The sequence below is a fragment of the Schistocerca serialis genome, chromosome 10, assembly GCF_023864345.2.
Source record: "Schistocerca serialis cubense isolate TAMUIC-IGC-003099 chromosome 10, iqSchSeri2.2, whole genome shotgun sequence".
Taxonomy (NCBI): Eukaryota; Metazoa; Arthropoda; class Insecta; order Orthoptera; family Acrididae; genus Schistocerca; species Schistocerca serialis.
Genome location: NC_064647.1, coordinates 163,186,487 through 163,198,617, shown reverse-complemented (window position 1 = coordinate 163,198,617; position 12,131 = coordinate 163,186,487). Strand labels below are relative to the sequence as shown.

The 12,131-nt window shown below is 43.3% G+C and overlaps 2 protein-coding genes across 2 annotated transcripts in view; both read right to left on the bottom strand.

Moving 5' to 3' along the window:
• Window positions 1-555: 555 nt before the first annotated feature.
• On the bottom strand, window positions 556-1,962 carry LOC126424957 (ankyrin repeat, PH and SEC7 domain containing protein secG-like). Its single transcript, XM_050087826.1, has one exon. The coding sequence runs from the start codon at window positions 1,937-1,939 to the stop codon at window positions 824-826; it is 1,116 nt and encodes a 371-aa protein (XP_049943783.1). The 5' UTR covers window positions 1,940-1,962; the 3' UTR covers window positions 556-823.
• LOC126424630 (serine/threonine-protein phosphatase 6 regulatory ankyrin repeat subunit A-like) overlaps window positions 1,961-12,131 on the bottom strand; it is a gene marked incomplete at its 3' end in the record, with an annotated part of 51,368 nt that continues 41,197 nt past the window's right edge. The window contains exon 2 of the mRNA XM_050087364.1: window positions 1,961-3,563. Coding sequence (XP_049943321.1) covers window positions 1,961-3,532 — 1,572 coding nt within the window. The remainder of the gene's footprint in view (window positions 3,564-12,131) is intronic.

The following is a 12,131-nucleotide window of genomic DNA, read 5'->3' as shown; positions in this document are numbered from 1 at the left end:
AATATTGTGCCCGTTGGACACTAGACTGGCAGTACACCCGTGGATATTTTGATTATCAAATACGCCGGGAGAAACTCAAGAATCACATCCTAAATATTAATCAAAATTAATTAATGAAAATGTTACAAGATAAAGTGCAATACTTTTTCCTAGGAAACAAAGGATGTTGTGACTTGGTTAACCATCAAGCCAGTTCTGTGGGGCCAGTTGTTTGCCTACAAACCTGATTTTCACAAACATCTATTTTCCTCAAAATGTTGTATCTGTGCCTTGAGCTCTTGTAGTTGCCAGTGCCTCAATTGTCTCTGGTTCTTTCACTGCTCCCTAGTGGTTGTTAACTCTTAGAGAGTGATGTTTCATCACTCTGTTCATAGTGTGCTACTTCATTATCTAATAATTGCATCTTTAAACAATATATGCCCATGCAGTTAAATGTTAAAGAAGAAAAAAATTATAATATTAGAATCTTTTAATATTTTACAACATCCATTTGTCTCTCACTCCCATTACATCAAAAATACACAGGAGGAAAGAAAAAAAAGAAAATGTATTACGTTAGGTCCAGTTATGTTAGAACAAAGTGTGCCTCCACAATATCCTGCTTCTCATGTCCACAGCATCAACTTCCCTCACTGGCAGTAAAACGATTTCCATGCTACATATCAGCTGGAACAATGAAAGAATGTATTACCAAACTTATGCGTCGCTTGTAGCTCTGGTCCTTTTATTGCCACATAACACAGCTCTGAACAAGGGTGTTCAAAAGTAAGTAATTTTCAACTGTGAATCAGCTACAGCTTCTTCAAACAGCCTCCACAGTAGCTTAATACCTCTTGCTCATGCCCTTTACTGCTGCACAGTAGATTGGTATATTGTAATGATTGTTACGTGTTGCGACTATGGAACAAGCTTTCAAAACTCGTCTCACACACTGAATGTCTATGGACACGCCAACAACATGAAGTGGAGTCTGCCCGTCTTTATTAACTTTCTCGGGATATGCCCCGACCTTGAGCAGCAGCTTCACACTTTCAGCATTGCCCACAGATGCTGCATAGTGCAGTGGCGTGTTACCACGATTATCCTCTCTTACCATTCTTGCACCAGCTTCTAAAAGTAGCTTCACACACTCTGTGTCACCAGACGTGCTGGCGAAAAGTAGTGGGGTCCGGCCATCTTCATTCACTTGCTCGAAGTATGCCCCGGCCTTGAGCGGCAGCCTCACACTTTCAGCGTTGCCCACAGATGCTGCATAGTGCAGTGGCGTGTTACCACGATTATCCACTTTTACCACCCTTGCACCAAATTCTAAAAGTAGCTTCACACACTCTGTGTCACCGGACATACTGGCGAAATGTAGTGCGGTCTGGCCATCTTCATTCACTTGCCCCAAGTATGCCCCGGCCTCGAGCAGCAGCCTCACACTTTCAGCGTTGCCCACAGATGCTGCATAATTCAGTGGCGTGTTACCACGATTATCCACTTTTACCACCCTTGCACCAAATTCTAAAAGTAGCTTCACACACTCTGTGTCACCGGACATACTGGCGAAATGTAGTGCGGTCTGGCCATCTTCATTCACTTGCCCCAAGTATGCCCCGGCCTCGAGCAGCAGCCTCACACTTTCAGCGTTGCCCACAGATGCTGCATAATTCAGTGGCGTGTTACCACGATTATCCACTTTTGACACCCTTGCACCAAATTCTAAAAGTAGCTTCACACACTCTGTGTCACCGGACATACTGGCGAAATGTAGTGCGGTCTGGCCATCTTCATTCACTTGCCCCAAGTATGCCCCGGCCTCGAGCAGCAGCCTCACACTTTCAGCGTTGCCCACAGATGCTGCATAATTCAGTGGCGTGTTACCACGATTATCCACTTTTACCACCCTTGCACCAAATTCTAAAAGTAGCTTCACACACTCTGTGTCACCGGACATACTGGCGAAATGTAGTGCGGTCTGGCCATCTTCGTTCACTTGCCCCAAGTATGCCCCGGCCTCGAGCAGCAGCCTCACACTTTCAGCGTTGCCCACAGATGCTGCATAATTCAGTGGCGTGTTACCACGATTATCCACTTTTGACACCCTTGTAAAAAATTCTAAAAGTAGCTTCACACACTCGGTGTCACCGGACATACTGGCGAAATGTAGTGCGGTCTGGCCATCTTCATTCACTTGCCCCAAGTATGCCCCGGCCTCGAGCAGCAGCCTCACACTTTCAGCGTTGCCCACAGATGCTGCATAATTCAGTGGCGTGTTACCACGATTATCCACTTTTGACACCCTTGTAAAAAATTCTAAAAGTAGCTTCACACACTCGGTGTCACCGGACATACTGGCGAAATGTAGTGCGGTCTGGCCATCTTCATTCACTTGCCCCAAGTATGCCCCGGCCTCGAGCAGCAGCCTCACACTTTCAGCGTTGCCCACAGATGCTGCATAATTCAGTGGCGTGTTACCACGATTATCCACTTTTGACACCCTTGTAAAAAATTCTAAAAGTAGCTTCACACACTCGGTGTCACCGGACATACTGGCGAAATGTAGTGCGGTCTGGCCATCTTCATTCACTTGCCCCAAGTATGCCCCGGCCTCGAGCAGCAGCCTCACACTTTCAGCGTTGCCCACAGATGCTGCATAGTGCAGTGGCGTGTTACCACGATTATCCACTTTTACCACCCTTGCACCAAATTCTAAAAGTAGCTTCACACACTCTGTGTCACCAGACATGCTGGCGAAATGTATTGGGGTCCGGCCATCTTCATTCACTTTCTCGGGGTATGCCCCGGTGTCCAGCATCAGCCTCACACTTTCAACATTGCCCACAGATGCTGCGTAGTGCAGTGGTGTGTTTCCACGATTATCCTCTCTTACCGCCATTGCACCAACTTCTAAAAGTCGTTTCACACACTCTGTGTCACTGGACAGGCTGCCAAAATTTAGAGGTGTGTCATTATCTTTGTTCCTCCTTTGCACTTCAGCTCCTGCTTCCACCAGTAGCCTGACACATGCTGAACTGTCTTCTGGTGCCCTACTTAGGGGTGTGAAACCAGATCCATCCTTCTCCTGTATATCTACACCAACTTTCGGGAGATGCCTCGAACACTCTGGGTAGCTGCTCAGTACGGTGCATAGCACGGCACTGACACTGTTAGCGATCCTCGCTGTCACATCTGTTTTCGCTTTCAACAGCTGCCTCACACGCAAGGCGTTACCTCTTTTTGCTGTCTCAAGCAGAAGTGTGTTAAAGATGCCTCTCACTGGGATACTGTGAGCAGCTGCACGTAGGAGGCGCTTCAAACTTTCATCATCGCCAGTATAGTGCAGTACTGTGAGAGAATACCGATCTGTCAACCAAAGGTTTTTGACTTCATAGGCCAGCAACTTGACAAATTCTGCGCTACCGCTGTTGGTTGCTAAGTACAATGGTGTGCAACAGTCTGAGTGTCTGCTCTTGTCCAGTTGACTAGTTCCACTGGATTCTCGATGCATTTCCATATTTGATCCAACACTTGTTGACGTTCTCTCCATCCAGTATTTTAAGCATAAGCAGCTTCGCAACCTGTAAACAGTAATGATGTTTTAGAGTGAACAATGGTACTGATTAAATTTATAATTTTTATATATTTTTTGCCACAAAAGCTTTACCAATGCCCATCTAACAGAAAGTTAACTTCGTCAGACATGTAAGTTATTTTATATGCATTTTGGACGCATGGCGCTATGAACGTCACTCTAATTTGATCAACAACATTTTATTTTCTAAGAAACACCTTTTACCTGTTTTGAAAAAAGCGTTTTCAATGTTATGCCGTTTCACAGTGAGACACTAAAACCGACGTTTCCACCGTTTTTGGAACGGTTCTCTTCCTGGAGACTGAACTGCTGGATGTATAACGACGTCTGAGATACAGAGTGTCAGAAACTATGGAACATGTAAACGACTCCCTTTTGGTCACTTATCTTACTTGAGAGGTTTCAGCGGTCACGAATGCAAGCTGCAGCTTCACGGACAAATTAACCCATTACTGGCCAAAACTCTATCGGGTCATTTTTTGCAAACTTTTATTCATAAATACGTTACATTGAGTGATTGATTGAATAAAAAGTGCTTTCGAAAATTTTCAGTTTATTAGAACAAAAACTACAGATCGTCCCATTTTTGGGACATTGGCCAAATGCGCTATCCAAATTAACAACCTTATTCTCCATGCATAATATTGTAAGAAACAACACAAACAATAAATAAAGAATGTTAATATTATTGAATGTCTATTCAGTATGAAATGAAGCAAAACACTTATCGTGTACACCAACATTGCACCTATCACAAATTTTGGTTGCTTTGTTCTTAAAGTAAGCACATCTCTTGTGTTTTACTCTCTTCTGTGTTTTACTTGACACAGTTAAATGATTTCCTGGATCTAGTCGTACATCTGTGCTCACCCGTCCTCCCATCAATTTGCTTCCTTGTGGTCCTCTGCGTTTTGGTACTGATAGGTAAAACATAACTATTCTCTGTCGGACATCCAAAAGTGAGAGGTTCTATCTGGAGTACCGGCTTCATCTTGTACAGCAGACACATTGTTCAATACATTTTTGTCAATGTCTTCTTCATCTGTTATTACATCTGCATCGCGTGGAATAATCGCCAATCCTACGTCATCATCTTTGTCACTCTCTTGATGATTCGATAGTTCAGCTAGAATTTCTTCAAGTGTAAGTCCACGCGGCATGTTTTAATCCTGTTGGAATCTTAAAATTCGAATAGAACAGGAAAAAAAGCAAATATAAACAACGTAGAAAGCAGTTCTCTGTATAATACGTGTATACAAGAATAGGGCACATCAACAATAAATGATAGTGTAACATGCCATTGTCCCATTATTGGGACGCATAAAATATATCGATATTGCAGTTACTTGAGAAAATCTGAAGTATACTTAATCTAACCTGGACATCCATATGTTCATAACAAACACGCCCAGACAACTAAATCACAGCTCATTGTCGTCCAGGAACTACCAGCAGACATACAGTGCTGCCAAGTGCGAGAACAAAAAATCGGCAAGTTTATAATTTTTCCTGACGTCAAGTACTTAGAAAAAAGTTATTTATTTTACATTTACAGGCATTATAGCAGTTACTTGAACCTACAGGTTCAACAATAAACGCTAAAAACTCCATTGCTTACGTAGAGGTAAGTAAAATATATGCGTCCCAAAAAAGGGACAATGGCCAGTAATGGGTTAAGTCAATATACCAGAGCGGCCACAATGTCCGAGACCCATTGTTAGCTGCAACAGGCAGAAGACGTGCTTTGTTGGTGATGACATTTTCTAGCTTTTGACTGAGACAAACTAACGCTGCAGTGTTGTTCTTCGATACGCCACTCTAGAATTTGGCACAGAAATAGCTAAGTTTTGTCCGTGCAATTCGCACCTTTAGCTATAAGTTAAATCTGCCTTCAGGATTTTCTTTTGTGGGAAACCATGAACGCAAGACTAGTGCGCCAATTTATAATTCTACATTAGCATATTTTTCTGTTCACGTCGATTGTGCATAATCTTTCACCGATTGTATTAAAAACAGTTTGTACTGAGATACGTTGTGAAATTTCGAACTTTCGGGAGTGCCGCAATAAAGTCCTACTATTATCGTAAATTGTAGCCGTAAACTTATTTGTAATCTTTTAAAATTTTTGGAAACAGTAGGCCTAATCTCGTGCGAAACACTAGGTCCAATTTCCTTGTATAGTTACGTGAGAAACTGAAAATTTTCAGACTTTTGCAAAACTATATATTCTGAAGTTACCGTTAGGGCTGGTTCGGATAACGTCTTTCGTAGCAAATCAGCGTTTGTGAATCATAGTTACTACCAAAGACTAGATCACCCCAGATTTCATTGTATGTTAATGCAAATAAACGGTCATTTTTGAGAATTTTTGGAAGTTACCATTGTCCTGTGCATATTCTAATTTGTAGGAAATCGACGTTTATGATTTAGTTATTGTAGCAGATATTCTAACTAACGTATTATGTTACATCTACTTTTTCCTTGAAGAGGAGGTATGTTATCTACATTTATCGTAAATTACTCTATTTTCGAGTTTGTTAATAAATATAATTAACTTCAAATGTGTTAGTGAAACAGTAATTTTTACCACAGTTTTTCTGTTGCCTTTATACAAATTCGCTTTGTGTATTTCTTTCAATTCCTATAGGAAATTAGTAATCTTTTTAGATCAACAGATTTGAAAGATGATCGGCAGGCTTAGTTTAATATTGCTTGTTCACCTTCCTGTAATAAAATGGTACAAATGGCTCTGAGCACTATGGAACTTAACATCTGAGGTCATCAGTCCCCTAGAACTTAGAACTACTTAAACCTGACTAATCTAAGGATATCACGCACATCCATGCCCGAGGCAGGATTCGAACCTGCAAACATAGCGGTCGCATGGTTCCAGACTGTAGCGCCTAGAGCCGCTCGGCCACCGCGGCCGGACTTCCTGTAATACACAGCACTAGCCGAAATCCAGCCTGTGGATCCTGTCTCCTCTCCAGAAAGTACGAGATCTGTCAATACCCACTTGACTGTTAGTGGCGTTTCAGTGGTAGATCTATGCATACTGTTGTGTTAACAGGTACCAGGGAGGACTCAGGGTGTTATATCGATCCCACTAACTAACAACTTCGAATGCAGCCTGTTGTATCGGCTGCCGCACAGCAGCCGTCAAATCGGCGCGGCGTGCTACGACACAGCGAGTACCGCTGGCGCCACAGACGATGTCAACTGGCGCCAGTGAACGCGTCGTCGCGGGGTTAGCGGCAGCGTACACACCACTATCGATACGGATTGCCCTGGCGTCGCTGCCCTTGCCACCAGAGTGAGCTATAAGGGCGCCATCTACCAACACTTGATTGGCCGGACCTGCGGATTTAAGCGAACTCCCTGAGCCCGTTTAACCAGTTCAATCTTCGCCGTTGACTGTGTTACTACCCGGCTGCTGGATTCACGACGACCGAACCGTACTATGGCCTCCCTGGGTGGAAACTTGCGACGCTTCGGTATCGACTGGTTGGCAGTGGTTTGGGCTTGTATTCTCTACTAGTGACTAATTTCTCCTTGGCGCTACAGCCAGCGAAGTGTTCTGTAGACGAACTAAAGTTTTGTTTTGAGTGACTGTAGGTCAAATAAATTTGGTTATCACGGAATATTTGTTGTGTTATAGTGCGGACATAACAGTGTTTCACTAAAACTGAGCCAGTGGAACTCACTTCGCCTGTTTTGGGGAAACCTGTTCTGTCCGGTGTGAAGAGCAGGCAAAAGCAAAAGGTTAGGGGACTATTGATCGTCAGCAGATCAAACTTATGGTGGATGATGGTGTCTTTAGGGAAATAGCAGCAAGAGACAGGAAAAGACACCATGTGCACTCAGCGTGAATGACACGGGCCTCATTCATCATGTTGAAGAGATATTCCAGCAGCCATTGAGGGAACAGGCTGCAACCAACTCCAGATTGTGGCTCACGTTGGAACAAATAATGCCGTATGTCTGGGCTCGGGTCATACTTTATCATTCTAGCAATTGGCAGAGAAGGTTGAGAGGACCAGCCTAGACTTTCAACGAAGCTCACAGTCTGCAGAATTGCCCCCAATATTAATCGTGGTTGCTTGGTTCTGAGTTGAGAGGAAGGACTGAACCAGACACTTCGAAAGTTCTGTGACAAGCTATGTTGCGACCTCCTGGACTTGCCCCATAGGGTTGAGAACTGTGGAGTCCCCCTTAAGGTGTTAGGTGTGTACTGCACATCAGAGGCTGCTATCCAGGTAGCTGACTATGTTTGGGATGCACACATAGGTCTTTCATTAGTAGACACTCCATCTGGTCCAGATAACACCTATTGGAGACCAAGAAGTATAAATGTAAGGTCCGAAGGAATGCCCCCTAACTGCCAAAGCATTCACAACGAAGTGCCAGAGTTTGAAGTGCTCATGGCAAGCAGTGATAATACTAGATACAGAAAGCTGGTTGAAATCTGAAATTGACTGCAGTGAAAGTTCTGGGAAAATTTAAGTTTGTATTGGAACAATGAGCTAATGGGAAATGGAGGTGTTGTATTTGCCACAGTAGACAACTCAAATTCACCAAGATAGAAATTGAAGCATGTGAAATTGAATGGCCAAGACAAAGTCTCAGGGGAGGGCATAAAACGGTAACTAAATGCTTCCAACGCCCACCGGACTCATAATGAAACTGAAAACTTAAGAAAACCCTTAGTTCGCTTGTATGTGAGTTCTCCAGACATACTGTGATCATCAGTAGACACTTTAATCATCCAACAATCAATTGGAAAAATTACAGTTTTGCCTTCTCTGAAAACTGCCTCGAGCATATAGTTCGGGGCCCCACCCATGAGGGATATATATTGGGTCTGATGGCAACAAATAGACCAGACCTCTTTGAAGATATCCACAGTGAAACTGGTATCAATGATCATGACATGGTTGTGGCAACAACAGTCACCAAAGTACGAAGAACTGAAACAAGCATAAAAATATATATGGTCAGTAAATTAGACAAAAATTTAGTATCGTCGAATCTCAATGAGGAACATGAAACTTTCAGCACGGAGAAGGAGCATGTGGAGGAACTATGGCTCAAGTTTAAAAGAATAGTTGAGCATGCACTGGATAGATATGCAGACAGTAGAACACTCGCTGTAAAGAAACTTCTAAAGAAACAGAGACTAGTGCATAATAGGAGTAAAACAAAACGTAGGACTATAGATAGAGAGATGCTGAATGAAATACGTTCGGCTGTCAAGAGAGCAATGCGCGAACCTTCAGTGACTATTGCAGCAGAATATTGTCAAATGATCTTTCACAAACCTCGAAGAAATTCTGATCGTATGTATAGGGCGTTAGTGACAAAAATGTCAGCGTCGAGTCCTTAGCGAAAGAGATAGGAACTGAAACTGAGGGTGCCAAAGCAACAACTGAAATGCTTAACTCTGTTTTCAAATACTCCTTTGCAAAGAAAAACCCGGGAGAAATGCCCTAATTTAATCCTCGTACTATTGAAATGATGAATGAAAGAAGTATGTCACAGGTGTTGAGAAACACCTGAAAGCGTTAAAATTGAACAAAGCTGTGGAAAACAATGGAGTCCCTATCAAATTGAATTTGCAGCTGAGTTAGCCCCCTCCCCCCTTCTAACTATAATCAATCATAGCTCTCTCGAACAAAAAACCATGCCCAGTTCTTGGAAGAAGGACAGGTCACACCTGTTTACAAGAAGGGCAATAGAAGTGATCCACAAAACTATCGTCCAATATCCTTGACATCGATTTGTTGTAGACTCTTAGAGCATACTTTGATCTCAAACACAATGAGGTGTCTCGTACAGAATGACCTACTCCGAAAACATCATTCACTTTTTTCACATGACATACTGAAAGCTTTGGAGCAAGAGTCAGGTAGATGACTTATGTCTTGATTTCCTAAAAGCATTTGACTCAGTACCACATCTATGCTTATTGTCGAAAGTTCGATCATATGGGGTATCATGTAAAATTTGTGTTTACACACACAATGGTCAGCCGCTGCGCATCAGTACTTACAAGAAATACAAGAACAAACCACATAACAGTGTACACATAAGGCACTGACAATATACACATATGAAGCCTTGCGCCCAACTGAACGTACACAGAGACCAGTACTGTTAAGCAGAACAACTGCCATCATCAGATGACGCTGGCAACTATTACAGTACATAAATGACCATCGCAAAATGTAACTAGCAAAAGATCACACACTGAAAATCAACAAATTATATACTATACAATTTGAAAACCACGGAGGAACCACGCAGACATAGCACACACTTCACGAAACCTTTTGCATCATCCTGGATCCCAGAACTCCTGAAGATAGATGTTGACTGTGGATATTTTATCAATTTTATCACAGACACAGTCCCTTTGACTGTTCAGAGATGTCACTAAACCCACCCAAAGATGTAGACAACCATGCATGAGCAGCGTCTATTAGACGGAGAGGGTCCGACAGCCCATCAGTTCCAATCGTTCCACCAGGAAGGAGGTACACGACTCGTGTTGGTTTTCGTTCAACCTGCCTAGACGGGCAATACCGCGGTTCGATCGCGTCCGCATTGTTACTTTGTGCCAGGAATGGCTGTCAACAAGGGAAGTGTCCAGACGTCTCGGACTGAACCAAAGCGATGTTGTTCGGATGTGGAAGAGATACAGAAAGACAGGAACTGTCGATGACATGACTCGCTCAGGCCACCCAAGTGCTACTACTGCAGTGGATTTTTTTTTTTTTTTTTTGTTTTAGGGCGCAAAACTGCTATGGTCATTAGCGCCCAGCCCGTGACTTAGGAAACAGTAAAAAACCGAAATTGAAAACCAGCAGCAATGGGAACAAAGTCATAAAATTGGAGAAACTAAAAGCAGAAGGAAGGCTTAAAAATCCACTACAGAAAGGGGTTGGTTGTCCCCAAAAAAAGCTTCAAATGACTGACGTCATTTCACTGGCACTAATAAACTGGAGAACGCGGTCGGCTGAGCGCGTGTCATCTGCTAAAATCGACGATAGATCAGGCGATAGCTGTAGACGGGAGCGTAACGGATTAAAATAGGGACATTCAATTAAAAGGTGTCTTACCGTCCACAGCTGAGAGCAGTGGGGACAGGATCGCCGCTTAAAAGATGTCGATGGCTAAAAAGACAGTGCCCTATCCGGAGTCTAGTTAAAATTGCCTCCTCCCGACGACGCGTTCGGGAGGAAGAGGTCCAAGCGCAAGGAAGAGCTTTCACTTCCCGCAATTTATTATGGGGAAGTGTTGACCAATGCGCATGCCATAAATGAACAACACGATGACATAAAACGCTCCGTAGATCGCCGAAAGGAATCGATGGAATAGCTGGCCGAAGAAGAGAGACTGCAGCCTTGGCTGCAATATTGGCCACCTCATTTCCACAGATACCAACGTGTCCCGGGAGCCAGAGGAACGCCACCGAGACGCCCCCCAGGTGGAGCAAGCGCAAACAGTCCTGAATCCGGTGGACCAGAGGGTGCACAGGATAAAGAGCTTGGAGACTGAGGAGAGAGCTGAGAGAATCTGAGCAGATAACGTACTGTATCCGCTGATGGCGGCGGATGTAGTGGACAGCCTGGAGATCAGCGTATAGCTCCGCAGTATAAACCGAACACTGATCGGGAAGCCGAAAGTGATTTGGGGTGTCGCTAACATAATAGGCACTCCCTACACCTAACGATGTTTTCGAGCCGTCGGTGTAAATAAATGTGGCGTCCGTCATTTGTGCACATAGAGCAGCAAGTGCCCGACGATAAACAAGTGTAGGGGTACCATCCTTGGGAAATCGACAAAGGTCACGGAGCAGGCAGATCCGGGTACTATAGCGTCCCCAGTGCCATATTACGAAAAGACTTAAAAACAGTATTTATAAATTGAATAATATATTTTTATCATGTAGCCGTAAAGTAATAATTTCTCTGTGTAGGTTTAGATTGCAAAGAAATAATTTATGACAGAATGATCTAAAGAGACGACAAGATACGCTCTTTTGTTAATTTTTTAGTCGACTTCACTTCCTCTTTTGTCTTGAATGTGCATAGAGGGACATGTTGCGAGAGCTGGCGAATGTAAGCATATTTGTATGAGTTAAGCATATAATATACTGATTTAATATTATTGTGCACTTTTAATTTGTAAGAGGTGATCCCGATTTCATGTCCGCCTTCCTTGAATTAACCTGGATTCAAGTAATTTACAGCTCAACAATCGCAGCGGCCGATGCAGCCAACGACGCCATTACGTGGCGATATTAACTTACGAAAAATTAGCGGAAGCGGAAAACTCGCCCGCTATTAGCATAATATTAATTTTTCTCCACAGCCGCACGAAGTTGCAGAAATACTTAGCTTTAAGATTCTTATTTTCAGTACCATAGCCGAGACCCAGAGCCAGGACTCTGACTACAATACAATGGTTAACGGAGGTAAGAAAAATATTCTCGCGCGTGTGTGGGCCGCAATTGTAATTAATAACTAAAGATCTTATGCTTTAAGGTGAACTG